We start from the raw sequence: 18,401 nt of genomic DNA on the forward strand, positions 1-18,401 counted from the left end.
GCTTCAGCTGCCTGGCTGCCGGCCGCCATCTTGGTTGGCAGTTAATTTGCATATCGCCCTGATTAGCCAATGGGAAGCATGTCGGAGGTACGGTTAATTACCATGTTTGTCTATTATTAGATAGGATGTGATTTTGCACAAGGGAGACTGAATCCCTTTTATGGCTCATGAACTAGCTCCAAGGATATCCTGAGAGTATTTGAAGGAAGATTTGAGCATCACAATACATGTGGAACCCCTTAGGGTAATTATATTGAAGGAGCTAATGGTCCTTTGGAAACGGGTTACGGTGTGTGTGTGTGTGTGTGTGTGTGTGTGTGTGTGTGGTGTTTAAATCAACTTCATAACTTACTAGTTATACCTTAAAAAGTGAAGATTATCAGCTTTAGCTCAAAGGGGAAACTTTCTGGGGGTATTTAACAAGTGCAAAGAAGGTTTTTGAAAATAGATAAAGACCAGTCACTGAAATTAGTTAAACGTAGTCACATCCTGGGATTAAAAGTTCCCATTTAAGCATGTATAATTAATATTTACCAATGGCAATAGGACATTTTCCTTTCTTCAAGGAGTTCAGAATACTTTCCAGACATTATCTAATTAAATTATTCAATGTATCTGTGAAATGCATTGGAATCTACATTTTAAAGATGTGGGTACTGAAGCACAAATGGGCTTACACTAAACCCATTTGGCATGCCAAAGGCAAAATTGGATATGACTTCCAGTCTTATGATCTGGTTGCCATTCTTCAACCATGCTCCCTCTATTCCATTTTATTTTAGCATAGCCTTGCTAATTAGCATAGTTTCATAAGTCTAGGAAGAATTAAATTGAGTGCAAAATAATTCCAATTATAGAAAAGTTAGATTTTTAAAAGTTGAACTTACTCATAATATTAGTAGCACTTATAGGTGAGTGTACTAGTAAGTTAGTGCCATTCATTGTCTATAATGTCCTTGGTAAGGTTGGGAACAGTTGGTTAAAATCTATTGGAACATATTTAGGAGTTTGGCAATGAAAAGCAATAGTGGCTAGTGCAATGTCTCTGTCCTCTCTTCTTAGCCTTCTTATCATAGGTATAATAATAGCTACTGCTTATTGAGTGGTAAGTGCTAGCCCATTATATTAATTGCTCCTTTAATCATCACTATGACCTCATAAAGCACATATTTATTATCTCCATTTTGTGAATGAGACAGAGATTAAATAATTTACCTAAGGGTATACAGCTAATAACTGATGATGTTAGGATATAAACCTCGGTCTTCCAACCTCAAAGCCTCTTCATTATTCTACCTCCTCTTTGTTATATTTATTGTTGTTCCTGTCTACTTTAGATTCTGCAGCTATACACATATCTGTCTTGTCCCTATGCCTTATCCATAGTCCCTGAACATACCTCACCCTCAAATCTGGGCTTCTAATCTTGCTCATCTTGGAGGCATAAGATAGAAATCATTTACAAATTGATTATAACACATTTATTTACTTTTATCAATCTGTAGTTTTGGGTAATATATTTACTGACATATTGCTGCCATAACCTTCTTGCTTTGTTGGTTACAGTAATCATGTGTATGCATTTGGCCTTGATTGTGAGAGGGACTCAAACATATTCCTTGGAATGGGCTCATGATCTAAAAAATGACTGATGGAACCTATGTCTTTGTTCTCTATGATGCCCTACTCTACAATTTACCTTATAAGCATACCCCCTACCAGGTCCCGAAGAGTAATCCAAAACTCTGGGAAGCCTATGATGCTGTGTTCACCATTACAGTGGAGTACCCCAAAAAGACATTCTATCAAGCCTATACAGAGGCAGCAACTAGAGGTGAAATTCTTGAGAAACTGGAGTCAGATCAAGTAAGCACAGATTCACAAGTTATGAGCAAGAAACTAAAAAATCATGAAGGTAAATATTTTTCCTATCAAGAGCCTCTATTCTATAGGAAACATAATCAGTAACAGGCAATCACACATAAATGAAAAACACCTTTTTTTTGCAGAAAGCATTTATAAAACAAATACATATTATATTGTTAGAGATCTTTTTTCACCTTCAAGCAACCCACAATGACAGCATAATGACAGCATACAGCCATGAAGATTAAATAAAATATATTTAAGAATGGGGCAATCTATATTATAAAAGGCCTGTGGCCCTAATGCCATAAAGACCAAAGACCAGTGCGGGTGGGCGGGGCCACATGATTTCACGTGCTGAGCTTCTAGTAAAACTATAATATAGACTAGTGCTGTTCAAAGAGGCCTAGTAAAAAGAAGTCTTGTTTCTGACCCAATTTCTGAACCAATTCAACAATAAGACAAGAGAGCTGATATATAAGAAGACATTACCTTTATTATTGATAAAGCTTGTATTAGAGAGTTTGGCTTCTATCTGTAGGTATTTGACCTTCCCACTAATGTATCTGAGGATTAAATCAGACTTCTCCATCTAGTAATCAATATTACTAGACCACCATATTCCTGCCTTATGGCAGCATGCCCTTTGTAAAATATACAGCCTGGAGAAGCATAGAAGAGCATGTGTTCCCTATTGGTAGGTTACTCCCAAGAGAAAGATGTTAGGAGGGGCTGGGCTATATGTGTTTACTTCTCTATCCAAACTAACCAGTCCAGTAGGAGGAAATGAGTAAGGGAGAGAAGAAAGGTCAGGTGTATTTTCCTAATAGAGTGAAAGAAATTATTTGGAATTAGAAAGACTTCCTACCTTCTAATATATAAGAAACAATATTTAGATGAATGCATGTATAAATCACTGCCACTTAAGGGCAGAGGAATGAAAAGGAATGGGGAGGGAAAAAAACAGAAAAGAATGGAGAGTAAAGGCAAAAACAAAGAGGAAAAATACACACACACACACACACACACACACACACACACACACACAAAGATGAGGAATATAAAAAGAAGATGGGGAGGCCAAAGATGTCAGTTAGATTAGAAAAAATACAGAGGGAAGTTTTATAGGTTGGAGGCCAGATGTAGAAGGCAGTAATTTTCAGGAGTATTTAAAATGACACATAAATAAGTTTTAAGTGCTCTAGCATTTGCTAGCATACTGTATTCATTATAATGCTTCTGGCTGCAAGTAACAGTTCAACACCAAGTGATCCAAGTGATTTTCATTTTCAAAATTTGAAGCTATGGAAGATCCAGTGTCAGTTCTTCATCAGCTCAATGATGTCTTCAATGAATCAGTTTCTTTTCATCTTTCCACTTTACAAGTCATAGCATGCTAGCTTGACCTTATGACCTGGTTGCTCTCATGTGCCCAAGATGGCTGCTGCAGTTCCAGACATCACATACAGCTGGACCTGTCTACAGACAAAAATGGGGAATGTTCCTCTCACAGAAGCTTTTACAGCAAACTTCTCCCCACATGGTCCTGGTCACAATCTTGTTCCATCCTCATACTTAAACCAATAATTTAGAAAGATGAATGAGACCACTGTGACTGACCCTATGGCTATTGGAAAACTGAACAAAATTGGGATTTTGTTAGCAAGGAAGAAGGCTGTCATCTCACATTCTCCATTTTATCCACTCTTTATTTCTTTATCCTTTGGACTGCTTCTCTCTCTGAATAAGTGATTCAGATGACACTTAGGTTTACTTATCTCTTTCTCTCCTGAGTATTGATAGCAAAAATTTTACTGATTCTTGTTCTGATGAAAAAAGTGGCTAGCAGAGATATTAACAGTGCTGGACACACACACACACACACACACACACATTTAACTGAAAACAATTAATCAATTTGGTCAAGAATTGCAAGGATCCCTCAAATTGCTAAGAATGGTTGTTCAGAACAGTTGTTTGGTGTACTTATAAGCAAGCCACAATATAGTGGATCCTTGTACTTTTAGACAATGATATGGCATCACATAGATATAGACTAGATTGTCTTTGTATTTTAATCACAGGATTTAGGGAAAGAGGAATGTGTGTGTGTGTGTGTGTGTGTGTGTGCGCGCGCGCGCGCGTGCGTGTGCATGTGCGCATGCCTGTGTATTATAAATATATATGAGCAGATATTTTGATACAAAAAATTCAGACCTTCTCTTAATATTTGATCCAATCTCTTTGAGCTTGTGGAAAAGGTAATTAAGGCAAAAAAAAGAGGGATACCATTAGCTTGGTTGCTAGGCAGCCTGTACTCAGCTTTAGACAAGGAAATAGAGCTAAAAAATACTCTAAAGCTTATAAAAAGCTTATTTAGATGCACTTCCACCCCCACTTTGCAGGTGCCTAATCTTTACCTTCATAACCAAAGAATGATAGACAATTATCTTCACATTTGTGATAAACAAAGCTTCCCTACCCCCATTCCTAAATGATGTTGTTTTAAGGTATTTTTGAAGGCAGCTGGTATAGCAGAAAGAGCATATAGTAAGGAGTTAGATAAACCCTGGTAAATCTCAGCTCTCATTCTTACTAGTTGTGTGTCCTTGGGCAAAGTACTTAGACTTTTTTTTCAATTACAATTTATGTTCAGTATTATTTGTATTAGTTTCAGGTGTACAGCATAGTGGTTATATTACTTAGACATTTTAAAATATGTTTTTTATTGAATTTTAGAGAGAGAGGAAGGGCGAGGGATAGAGAGATAGAAACATCGATGGGAAACATCATTATCAGCTGCCTCCTGCATGCCCCCTCCTGGGGATTGAGCCCACAACCTGGGCATGTATTCTGACTGGGAATTAAATCTCTGACCTCTTGGTTCATGGGTTGACACTCAACCACTGAGCCATACCTGCCAGGCTACTTAGACGTTTTTGAGTCTCAGTTTTCCCATCTGTGAAATGTATTAGTGGTCTACATCTTCTAAGATTACTGTGAAGATTAAACAAAGTAATGGTGTGTAAAGTATCTAGCAGAGTGCCTGGCTCATAGCTACCTTCCTTTCCATTTCCTCTCCTTTGGGCCAGAATGATCTTTTCGATGTGATTTAGCATTAAATTACAATCTGACTTCAGCTTCCTACTCTCTTGTTTTCTAATTACTGGCAGAGACACTCAGTAGTTCCAGCTTTCAAAGTTATTTTACTTTTAACATCCAAAATGGTATTTTCTCAGATCAAATTATGTAGTTTAATGTTTGCTTATCTCTGGGCTCCTGTATTTTTTTTCCTATTCAGTCAACAGATCAGCAACTATTTATTGAGTACCTGCTATGTGCCACACACTATGTTGAACTCCAGATAGAATGTTGAACAAGATAGGATTTTTGTCATTGTGTGTTAGAGTCAGTCCACAAAAGCCAATTGTGTGAAAATTGTTGGAGCAACACAGTTAGATTTTGTGGACTGGCTACAATGCACAACTGACAAAAATCTTGTGGTAGATACTGGAAATATTGGGGGGAACACACTGTAAACTATATGATTGTCTAACCAATATGCTATACACCCGAAACTAATACAAAATAATATTGAATGTAAACTGTAATTGAAAAATAAAAAAACACACACAAAAAGTCAATTGTGTGCATCTTTTCTCAACTCAGTGTCAGTGGCATCATGATGGTAGCTTGAAATTAGGCATTGAGAATATTTACACCACAGAAATTGATAAATGCTACAAGTAAGAGCTTTTTCTCTCCTCATGGAGATGTTAAACATTTGCTAGCACATCATTTGTCCCTACTCTTATGGGGCTTAAATTCTAGTGAGAGATATAGGTAGTAAATGATTCAATAAAATATGAAAAATATAGCTGTATTTTTGCTTTGCCCAATAACTTACAGTGGAATTGAAATGTCTGCACAAAGGCTATATTGCCTATAGCAATGGTTTGCAACCTCTTTTCTTTTATACCCTTGCTTCTTTAAAAAGTAAAACAAAAAAAATAAAACCATAAAAGTGATAAATACACATAAATTTAAAAGTCAAGAAATGCTAAAAGTTTTGTATTACCAACAAAGCAGTCCCTAGGCCTTCCCCCAGCCCTTCATCAGAAGCAACACTTTCATGTCTTTTAAGTCTCTATTCTGGTATTTACTTCTACATTTACTGCCACTGGTCTCTTGATTTATCAATTTTGGGCATTATTCATGGATTTTCTTTTATAGTTGAGAATTGTTATTTCATATACTTCCTTATCTTTTTTTAAACCTTCAATATAGTTACATCACAATCTTTATACTTAGTATTTTTAATATTATACCTATGTAAATATAATTAATAGCTGATCAATGTGGTATATTATGGTAATAATTAATTTTACATATAACTTTTGATTTTTACTGGATTTCATAATTGCTGTATTTTTAAATTTGTTTACTGTAATTTAAATTTCTAAGTCTTTAAGTACCTCTGATAAAGCTATAGAATCTTCTCAAAACAATTTTATATATGATAAAACCTGTTAAATCCCTTATCAATTTCATTTGTTTTTCTTGAGGTTCTCTGTTCTCTTTATATTCCAATCTAAACTTTTTGCACAACTATTGTGATAAGATCTCCCTTTTCATGTCTCTGGAAATTCCTTTCTTCTTTCTTATGTGCTGGATCCACTGTTTCATGAATCTTATGTCTCCCATTTTCTTAGTTTACTCATTCGGTGGAGCACATCCTCTAATAGTTTCTAAGAGAGGTATATAGGAGGTAAATTTTTGAGATTTTGCATGTCCGAAAGTCATTATTCTATCTTCACTTTTGATTATTTGAGTATATAAATCTAGGTTAAAAATAATTTTCCCTCACCAATTTGAAGACATGGCACATCGGCTTTTAGTTTCCACTGTTGGTGTTGAGAAATCCAATGTCATTCTTATTCCTGATCCTATGATGCAACCTGTTTCCACTCCTTATCTCCGCCAGAAGCTTTTAAGATTATCTCTTTATTCTTGATATTATGAAATTTCATGATGATGTCTGATATATATTATGCTGTACATTTGGTGGAGACTTTCAATCTAGAAACTTATTCTGCATAGAAATTTTTCTTGTTATTTATTTGATAACTTCCTTAACAACATTGTCTTTGTTATCTCTGGAAGTACTCTTCATTGGATATAAGATTGCCTGGGTTAATTTTCTTTTGTCTTATTATTTCTCTTGTGTTATCATAAATTTGTTTTTAGTTTTTCTTTCTGGAAAAAATTCCTCAATATTTGTTCAAACTCTTTAAAAACAAAATTTGCTATCACAGTTTTAATTCCAAGAATCAATTTTCATTGTTTGATTATTTTATTTTAATAACATTCTGCCTTTGTTTCATAAGTATAGTATTTTCTCTTATTTCTCTGAAGATGTACATTATAATTCCCTTGAAGTTATCTTCTCCTCTCTGTGTTTTCCTCAATTCCTAATTTTTCATGCTCCTTTGTTTTGGTGTTTCTATTTTATTTTTGGAGCTTTCCTTAAATGTTTGATGATTCTGCCTGTCTGTTTACACTTAAGAGTTAAGCTCTAAGTGAAATAAGTCAGTCAGAGAAAGACAAGTATCACACGATCTCACTCATATGTGGAATCTAATTAACAAAATAAACTGATGAACAGAGTGGATCCAGAGACATGGAAGCATAGATCAGACTGTGGAATCTCTGAGGGAAGGCGGGGAGGGTGGGTGGTTGGGAGGTAATCAACCAAAGACCTTGTATGCATATATGCATAATCCATGGACATAGAGAATAGGGTGGTGAAGGCCTGGGTAGGGCGGGCTGGAGGGGGTCAATGGGAGAAAAGGGGGGCATAGGTAATACTTTCAACAATAAGGATTTGTTTTTAAAAAGATGTTTAAAACAAAGAGTTAAGCTCTAAAAGGAAGATTTGAAGGTGTATGTACATGGTGGGTATGTTGACCAGTGGGTTTCAGTACAGGGCAACTGGATAACAATTTTTTTTTCTTTTTTTGACCATATCTGTAGGTCTTGCCTGTTGGGCTAGTCGTTTTCTTCAGAGAAGAATGCTCCAATCTCCTCCTTGGAAATCATAATCCTGGCTGTCAGTATTCTAGGAACCATAATGGGGGAAGGAGACTGGGACTCTTCATCATTAAGTATGAAGACTTTAAATCCATGTCTCTTTTTTGTGGCCCACCTAACTCCCACTTTCCTTTGGATCAAGTGTCCCAGATCTGGAGCTGCTCTGAATTAATTTAACCTCTTTTCCATGGAGATCTGACTGTCCTTAGTAGAAGTGCGGGTGGCAATGTCTAACTGCTCTTTACACAGACACTCAAGCAGCCCTCCCTTTTTTAGAGCTCTGCCTCACAACAACTTCCATAGTAATTGGTGCCTCTAATTCCTAAGCCTTTCCGGGATTCTCAGGGGGCAATCTGCTTGTTGCTTACCAATATTCACCTCTTCAAGTACTTAGGTTTAATCACCCTCCACTCTGCTAAATTAGTTGCCACTCCTGTAGCAGCTTTTCATCTTCATTTTCTGTGGTTTAGAGTTACAGACGGCTGCTAACGCCATTAGATATGAAGGTTTTTGTTCCTTGTTTTCTTTGTTGTTTGGGAGTGATGTTTAAGAGAAGGAAGGGAGTGAAGAAAAAAAATTTATTTCACTATCTTTAATCAGGAAGTCATGAAGGAAAAAAGAAGTTACAAAAGGGTGTAACTTTTTTTTGATGAGTTTACCACAATCCATTAGTTAATTCAGCAAGTATTTAAGCTCAGATATAACATGGTAGTTATAGCACGGGCTTTGAAGGCGGACTGATGTAAATTTACTTAAGCTCTATAACTTTTTAAAAAATTGAGAATGATACTAGTAACTACCTCATACAGTTATGAGGATTAAATAAGTTAACACACATAAAGAGCTTGCCTGGCACTTTAAGCTCCTCAATAAATGTAAATTATTATTGCTATTAATGTTGTTATTCTTTTAAATATATTTTTATTGATTTCAGAGAGTAAGGGAGAGGGAGAGAGAAATGGAAATATCAATGATGAGAGAGAATCATTGGTCGGCTGCCTCCTGCACTCCCCACACTGGGGACTGAGCCCACAACCTGGGCATATGCCCTAGCCAGGAATCAAACCGTGACCTCCTGGTTCATAGGTCAATGGTTAACCACTGAGCAATGCTGGCTGGGCAATGTTGTTATTTTTATTATTATTATGGGCTAGTCACTGTGCAGGTAATATAATGTAGAACAAAGAGGGACAAGATCTTTCCCCAATGAAGGGGAACAGTTTTAGTATTTCAGGGCAGTAAGACATTGGGTATAAAGCTGGGACTTTATTACCTATTGGTCACAAATTCAAGACTGGAACAAAAGATTTGAACACTGCAATTCCAGGATGATATTACTAGAGTCCTGTTTCCTCTTCTGAAATGCAAACAGTAGTAGCTATTATGTATTCAGCGCTTACTCTGCACTATTATAGTTTATATAAATGATCCCACTGAGCCTACAGATTAGGTATTAAAAGCTCCATTTTACGGACAATGAAACTGAGGCTCAGGGTAACTGGCCCAAGGCAGTACAGCTTGCAAGTGGCAGAGCAAGGATTCCAACCTAAGTCAGATTTTGGTAGCTGACCCATATTTAGAGTGATGGAGTCAGCTACCAAAATCTGACCATTTAACAACACATTAGCCTTTAAAGCAATTACACTGTGTCCCATGTCTAGTGCTTTACTCAAAGTAACATTACTAAATGACTAATACTTTGATTGGAATGGGTTGGTTGGATTGTTTTCCTCTGATATAGGAGGTGATAGGGCTTTATGAGGACCCACGGAAAGAGAACAATAAATCAGAAAGCAGAGACTAGGGGAGTGGGACACCAGTGACAAATTTCCTAATTTGGTCTCAGGATGATTGGGCAGGTTTTATTACTTTGTACCTTTATATTTTGGCACAGAATAGACTTCTGAAATAAGGTTTTAGTGTCTGCATTCTTCTCTTTTATTGTATTCCTTTTTTTTTTCAGTGAAATTCCATTGGCTACAAATGCATATTTCTGGAACACATATTTGAATGTTTTTTCCAAATGTGGTCTTCTTTGGCTAAGCAAAGGAAGTCTGTATTTTTCAGCTAGCCTGGAGGACCTTAAGCTCCTTGCACCTATTGTTTTCCATCACTCTAAATATGGGTGCCTGGGATGCTAGGCTGAAGGGAATGTGGTTAGGACTGGAGCATTCCAGGATGGGGCCCACCACATAGGTTGTCGGAAAAGGTTGCCTGCAGCTCACAGTGACTAAAACTGTCTTTGTACCTCATTCTTTATATAAAATAAGGGTATTGTATTCATGAGTATCATATCAAAGAGATTGGGTTATTAGCCATCTCTTGGCTAAGTCCAAGGGTTGAGATAATGCATTATTGGAGGTACCACCTTTAATAACTGAAATTCAATTGCTCTTTGGTTTCATGATCTCTGCATGTGCCTAGCTTTTTGTTCAAAAGTGATGTTATCATTTTGTCCTTCAGGTGCTGCTTTCCAAGCCAGGTTTAATGCATGCTTCCAAGGACAAAACTTTTGGAAGACATTTTTGTGTCTTTCAAGCACAATAACTCTAAACTGATGATAGTCAACTCAGTAACAGCATGAACCATCATAGTCAACAAATCCTATATGATAAAAGCCGAATATGCTGTGTCCAGTCACCGGTCGACTGTTCAACCAATCAAAGCGTAATATGCTATTGATATGCTAAGGCCACTCAACTGCTCATTATGATGTGCACTGACCACCAGGGGGCAGACAGTTGCTATAACATGCACTGACCACCAGGGGGCAGACAGTTGCTATGATGTGCACTGACCACCAGGGGGCAGACACTCTGACTGGTAGATTAGCTTGCTGCTGGGAACTGGCTGATTGGGACTGAGCAAGATTGGCCAGACATGCCCCCTCCCATGGTCCCTCCCCGGCCTGGTCATGCACCAGTGGGGTCCCTCGGCCTGGCCTGCATCCTCTCACAATCCGGGACCCTTCAAGGGATGTCAGAGAGCTGGTTTCGGCTGATCCCGCAGGCCACTCCCCTCAGGAGGGCACCAGATGCAGGGCTCATGGCTGGTGAGCACTGCTGCGGCAGCACAAGCCTCTCCCTATTGGGACTGATTGGGCACAAGCCTGCAGCAGGCGCAGTGAGGCCAGGATGAGCAAGAGTGGCAGGTAGCAGCTGCAGGCAGCATTGGACTGCGGGTTTCGGCCCGATGCCCACAGGCCACCCTGAGGTGCCCCATCCGTGCATGAATTTGTGCACTGGGCCTGTAGTTCAAATATAATTGCTCGTGGCTGAGACCTTGTTCTCTCAGATGCAAGCTCCAAAATGCTGAGGGTAGGGCTAGCTAAAGTCAATGAATAACAAGTATGTTTAATTATCATTCACTTATTAAAAATTCATTCAGGTTCAGGTCTACAAGCAGGTAAATCATCAGTGGTTTCCCAATTCCGGGCTGTGATATCAAGAAGGTCATCTCTCTGATAGAAGTTCCTGCCAATTCTGTTTATCTTCTTTGGAGCTATAGTCAAAAGACAGGGCAGAGGGTTGTGGGGAGTGTTCTTGTTTCCCTGTCTTACTTTCTACCTCCTCCTCTTCTCATTATTTAGAGCAGTTGCAACTAGAGACCTTTGCTAAAAAAAGTGTGCCTTTTATTTATGGGAAGGGGCAATTCCCATTGCTGAAGGGCACAATGGGCAAAATAGGAACACAAACCAGCTACAACACAAATCCAAGCCCTTATAATAAGAGTGGGACATTGTGACAGTCACTCTTTTGCAGCAGAATGCTGTTGCTACAGCTATGCTTTTCACCTTAGTTTCAAGGCCCTCTACCATACCATACTTTTGTGGCTGTGCATGTGTGTAAGTGTGTGTGTGCGTGTGCCTCTGTGTGTGTGTGTGTGTGTGTGTGTGTGTGTGTGTGTGTGTGTGTGTGTTATGTGGTGGAGGCCAGAGAATCCTGAACAACAAGGTTCAGATTTCAGTAATCTTGGAGAGCTGCTGTCAGTCAGCTCTAAAAGGGGTCAATCTGAGAACACAAAGGGGACTGTAGCCTGCCAGCTGAAAACCCTTTCAGATGGGTCAACTCAGAGGTGACGTTATTGTTATTAAGAGTTTCAATCTTTGCTTTTGGCTGTAGGTAGATGTAGTTTCTTTTCCAGAAAGCTCTGTGCCTTTCAAAACAGAATATTAGCATTCTCTCTACTTTCAGGGGCTTACTGCCCTGTGGCTTTCTACTCATTCGTTTTACTAGTATTGATTTTGTACTACACCTTCCAGACTTCACATATTGTCATAACCTACCAAAGCCCCAGAAAACAGGCAGGCTTTTGCAGAAATCCTAAAGACAATTAAATGAAGCATCTGAGAATGTCAGGAGGGATAGTTAGTGAAACCCCTTAAGGGACTTCAGTGTGTGCTAGGCATCTAAGGGTAGATGTCTTGGTGGCTGCATATGTCATCCATTCACCATACCTATTTGTATAGTGCATGTTAAGGGAGAGTGGTAAAGGGAGGTCATTGAAATAAAGCTCACGAGACTGAGGTGTTGATTTCTGTGCTGATATTAGTTATTTCTGTTATCTGAGATAAGGTTTTTGGGTTGAACGACTAGAAGCATGGAGTAACTTTTAAAAATTGGGGAAGACTCATTGTAGATAGCAGAGGGATTTGTGATAAAGAATAGAATTTTGATTTTGGGTACATTAAAATTTAACATCCAAGTAGATATATCAAATTAGTCAGTTGACCATATCAGTCTGGAATTTAGGAAAGAGGCCTGAGCTGGAACTATAAATTGGAGATTTATGACAAAGATATGGTATTTAAAGATACGAGACTAGAAGAGATTACCAAGGGAAAGAGTATAGAGAAGAGGGTGAAGGACTGAGCTGTGGGGCATTCCAATGTTAAAAGATCACAGAAATGAAGAATAACCCATATATAGGCCAAAAAAAGGCGTGCAAGCTAAGTTTGATCCCTGGATTAGACTAAGAGTTTGGAAATTTCATAGGAGTTCAGAACTAGGAGGGACCACACGGAACATCTATTTCAATCAAGAATGCTAAACTAAGAAATAGGAGACCTCAGTTCTAGTCCTGATTTTATACCTAGGTGAGTGACCTTGAAAAATCACTTAACTACTCTGGGTTTCCCTTTCGTACCTAGAAAGAAAGATTGCTAGACTAGATGATCTCTTCATGTTTGCAGAGAGAGGGGAGAAGTGATTTTACCAACATCCTGGCATTAGGCCAATGTGTCTTCTTATGTTGTTAATTTTAAACCCTAAATGCATACTAGACTTTCTGGGAAGCGTTTAGTAAATACTGATTTACTGTGTTCCAAACTTACTGTGCCTTATTTTGTTGGTCTGGGTTGGAATGGAATTGGTATTGGTCTTTTTTTATATTCCCTGGATAATTTTAATGTACAGCCAGGACTGAAACCCTCTGCTCTACATTAGTAAGGCATGGCATGTCTTGTTAGCTGCTGCAACTCTCTGAATCTTGACTTGTATGTCCACCACAAAAAATGATTCACTCGATATTAAATCTTTTAATTCAGATGAATGTTGTTACAGGAGGAATAGCTTTCTAGACCTTGTGAAACCAACATATCAAGTTCCCTGAAGCTCAGTTAAATGGTCTGACCATAGTTTTCTTGAATTCCATCCTAGAAGTGAAATGTTATGAAAAACCATGAAGCCATAGCTGGTGTGGAGAGGGATGGAGAGATGGATTGTGCCCTCTTCCTTCCTACCTTTATGGAAAAAAGATACAAGATTTGTTACAAAAATAAACTTACAAGGTTAATGAAGAGTACATCAGACATAGTACACAAATACTTTTGCTTTACCATATTTGTAAAGCAGGCAGAGTCATGCTGTCCACTGTAGCAGCCTTACTGCTTTATAGTGGCTTGTCACCAAGACTTTGCACTTTGAATACCAATAAGAAATAGTGTCTCTTGATAAAAACCACATTCTCCATATACTACATTTTGCTCTGTATTTGTGGGTGTGTATATGTTAGTATGCATGTTTGCATGTGTATGTGTGGGAATATGTGTTTAAAACTGTATTCTAGTGGTCACTTTCTCTGGGGTGCATGTGTCTAGGACAGTGGTTGGCAAACCCCAACTCGCGAGCCACATGCAGCTCTTTGGCCCCTTGAGTGTGGCTCTTCCACACAAAATGCCACGTGCAGGTGCGCACATATAGTGCAATTGAAACTTCGTGCCCCATGCGCAGAAGTTGGTTTTAGGCCTGGGCGAGTCTATTTTGAAGAAGTGGTGTTAGAAGAAGTGGGGGTTGTCAGTCGGTCGGGCGATGGGAGACACGGCGCAGGCGGGCCACGGGATATGCAGCATGGGGGAGGTACATTGTTTTGAGGTACGTTCGCTGAGGTCGACCCCTTCCAACTCTCCCATCCACACTCGTCTTGTATACTTGTTTCAGATAGACGAGTGTGGATGGGAGAGTTGGAAGGGGTCGACCTCAGCGAACGTACCTCAAAACAATGTACCTCCCCCCTTTGGCCCCTTTAGTGTGGCTCTTCCTAAGCCTTAGGAGTACCCTAATTAAGTTAATAACAATGTACCTACCTATATAGTTTAAGTTTAAAAAATTTGGCTCTCAAAAGAAATTTCAGTCGTTGTACTGTTGATATTTGGCTCTGTTGACTAATGAGTTTGCCGACCACTGGTCTAGGAGAATAGCCATTTTGAACTAAGACAGGATAAGACGTTGACTGTGGAAACATTATTTATAGTCTTAACACATATACTTACCACTCTAGTAGTGCCAGCAAAATGATTTTATCATACATAATGCACCAGTAATTAACCTGGTAAATTTCCATTGAGTGCCTCTTGTCTATTCCATACATGTTTTTGTGGGGTTTTTAAAATATTTTTTATTGATTTCAGAGAGGAAGGGAGAGGGAGAGAGAGATAGAAACATCAATGATGAGAGATCATCTTTGATTGGCTGCCTCCTGCACGCGCCCTACTAGGGATCGAGCCCACAACCCGGGCATGTGCCCTTGACCAGAATCGAACCCAGGACCCTTCAGTCCACAGCCGACGCTCTATCTACTGAGCCAAACCTAGGGCCATACATGTTCTTTTTAGTGCCCTTTATAATTCTAAATCAGTTTCTTAGATTAGAGATATAAAAATATATTCTGTATGACTTGGCTTGCCCATAAAATTATCATATTTGTTATATTTAAAATTGTGAAGGCCTGGGGGAGAAAAACAGAAAAATTCAGGGGAGAAAACAAGCAGGTCCTCAGAAACAATTGTTTTTTCCCCTCTCGGTTTTCAGAGCTCTCTTCCACTCAGACGTGCAGCCCATTATAATGAACACAGGTTTGGAATATACTCGGAGATTGCTCTAGGCTAGGGGGACTATGGCTGAAGATAATTGTAATTTTTAAAAATAGGTTTCACCGTTGTTTGGAACCATCTACAATTCAATTTACCTTATCGCACAAGCCATGAATAATGCTGTGAAAGAAAATGGACGGGCTAGTGCTGCCAGCCTGGTTCAGCATTCCAGAAACATGCAGTTCTGTGGATTCAACCAGTTGATAAAGACAGGTTCAAATTGAAATGGAATTTCAGAATATGAAATCCTGGACACCAACTGGAAAGAATGGGAACTCCATGGAACTTACACTGTGGACATGGAAACAGAGCTGCTACAATTCATAGGGACTCCCATTCACTTCCCTCGTGGCAGGCCTCCTGGAGCAGATGCAAAATGTTGGTTTGCAGAAGGGAAGATCCACTGAGGAGGTAAGGAATGGAAAATCACTGCTAGTCAGTTTGATTCAGCTTGGTGTACAAGGGAACCTCTTTAGGGGAAGGCATATTTAAATATTAGAACACTCATAGAATCAATCATTTGCATTCAGATGACATAAATATCTTGGCATGCTGTGTAGTCAACTTAAAATAATAAGGACAATGAGAAGTACTTTACAGCTTTGAATAATCCACAATTTAAAAACTTCCTCCACTTGTTACTTTTTTAATTTAAAATTTTATTTTTTTCAATTATAGTTTACATTCAATATTATTTTGTATTAGTTTCAGGTTATAATATAGTGGTTAGACAATGATATACTTTACAAAGTGGTCCCTCTGATATTTCAAATACCCACCTGGTACCATACATAGTTAATACAGTATTATTGACTATATTCTCTATGCTGTACTTTACATCCCATGACTATTTTGTAGCTACCAATTTGTAGTTCTTAATCCCTTTAAATTTTTCACCCAGCAACTCAGCCCCCCTCCCATCTGGCAACCATGAGTCTGTTCTCTGTATCTCCTAGTTATTTTTAAAAGGATCCTACTCCCAGAGGGGTTATTCTAATAAGAGAAAGGCACGAGCCTTTTCCTCCATCTTTTGTAGGCTGCTATTTCCCCCCCTGCTAGAAAGATCACCTGTCCTTCCCTTGGTATATCCAAATCCTATGGATCAGGTTCCACTGGAGAAATACCATATCTAGCCCTTCTCCTCTCTGAACTCCCATTGAACTAAAAGTCTGTACCTCACAGATTAGCACAAAATTGCTTTTCAATTGTTTCCTGTATATTGATTGTGTCCCCTCTCCCAAATAGACTGCTCCTTGAGGGTAGGGGCTATAGCTAATAATTCTTATGCCCCTCCCCCAACTGCCTGACACAGTCAGCATCCAATAAATATTTGCAGTTTGATTGACTGATGGAACTCTGGCCTGTGGAAGAGGGGAAACTCCACCAAATCTCTGAAAGTCAGAAGGGAACTTTGGAAGGATCCATATTATTGATATGTAAATGTACACCACAACCTTCTAAAATGAAATGCATATATTTGAAATGGACTTTAATTTCTATTTTGCTTTAGTATGACATACCCAACCACCTTTTACTCACATCATCATATACTTTCCCTCTGAAATGTTAGTAATCCATCCAAATATTTAGATTTTCCAGAGACCAATTTATATGCTGATGAAAACACTAATTATCAAAACCAGACTCACCCTTGAAGGACAAATGCTATGTTTTTCATAAAAAAACTCACAAGGTCTATGGGCACTGGTGGATTAAAATGGTCTTTTATTTTATGAAGGCAACATAATACTTACCCTTCACAGGTGAGATAACATATTTATGCTGAAGACTCTATTGCAATCCAACATAAAATAAGGTTCTGAAAGTTTTCCATTCGTGGACTTTTTCTTCCAAAGAAACACCCAGGTCAGCCTTAATTCATGTGATTTGCTATTGTCAGAGTGGTGAGTGGTTTTGCTTCAGAGCAGTGAAATTGCTTTCTATGTCCATAAAGTCAACAAGACAGACTGTGCTGTAGAAAAATAGGATTAAGTTAGGTAGATGTGGCTTGATTTTAGAGTCACCAGAAAGCATGAAGAGTCTGTTTGTCGTGCCATTTATTTACAGCCTCTCTTTGATAATGCCATTCTTTCTCTTCCTCTTGCTCTCTGCAGGCATGGGCCCTGTCTTTGCTGTGATGGTCTGCCTTGCTTTGCTTATAACCCTGCTATCTATTAATGGATTTTCTTACTTTATAAGGTACATTTTTAATGTTTTTTATATAAAAAATATAAGCCCATAATAACCTTGTTAATATTGATTTCCAGGAAGTCATGTTGCAGTACAATTGCCTCATTACATGACCCACTGATTTTCTTTTTTCCATAGTGATTTACCATTCCTACTGGCCTCATTTAGGGTGAAGTGGTTTTATGATGCCAAGAATAACCTCCTCAGTTGTGTTGTCAGTGTTGTTGCCTGTGAGTAGATATGGCTCTCAACACTATCATGAAATAAGAGAACTAGTACTTTAGGGCCTGTCTACTTCCTATCTGTCCTCTTTTTTTCCACTGGCAGAATCTTTCCTTCCCTAAATGGTATAGACTTGTGGGGAATGGAGTTTGGGCATTTTAAAAGTTCTAAGAATTAGGCAGAATTGGCTAGAATCCAAGATTTAGTGATTTTGATACTAACTCACAGGATTGTAGTGGGGGTTAAAGAAACCAAAGTAAAGTACCTAGAACAATACCTGACTTATAGTAGGTGCTCATCAAATGGTAAATCTTAACTCTTTCCCAGGCATATGAGACTTGCCTGTTGATAGTTGGGAGCCCAGAATTCCCACTTTGACATTCATGACTTTTGCCTAGGGTATCATATTCCAGATTTTTACTGTCCTTCTTCCTTGGACCAAAGCTCTCCTAGCTATTCATTACCACCATCTTTGTCTTTCTCCTTCAAATCCCTTAATAGGTGACCAACTACTCTGATGAACTAATTCAGGATCAGGGATAAATGGCTGAAGATGGCTTAATATGACAACCTTTTCTTATAATCGTTGCATTTTAACAATTGGGCCCTCCCCCATACTAGGATGATTTTGGAAGAGTGAAAAATTAAATCTATCACAACTCTC

General features: G+C 38.5%; 1 protein-coding gene across 1 annotated transcript in view; it reads left to right on the forward strand.

Moving 5' to 3' along the window:
- Positions 1–18,401, forward strand: part of GUCY2F (guanylate cyclase 2F, retinal) — a 117,611-nt gene that overhangs the window by 23,886 nt on the left and 75,324 nt on the right. The window contains 4 exon segments of the mRNA XM_014538846.1: positions 1,567–1,640; positions 1,642–1,866; positions 15,382–15,736; positions 17,440–17,524. Coding sequence (XP_014394332.1) covers positions 1,567–1,640; positions 1,642–1,866; positions 15,382–15,736; positions 17,440–17,524 — 739 coding nt within the window.

Source organism: Myotis brandtii, unplaced genomic scaffold (assembly GCF_000412655.1).
Source record: "Myotis brandtii unplaced genomic scaffold, ASM41265v1 scaffold199, whole genome shotgun sequence".
NCBI classification, from domain to species: domain Eukaryota; kingdom Metazoa; phylum Chordata; class Mammalia; order Chiroptera; family Vespertilionidae; genus Myotis; species Myotis brandtii.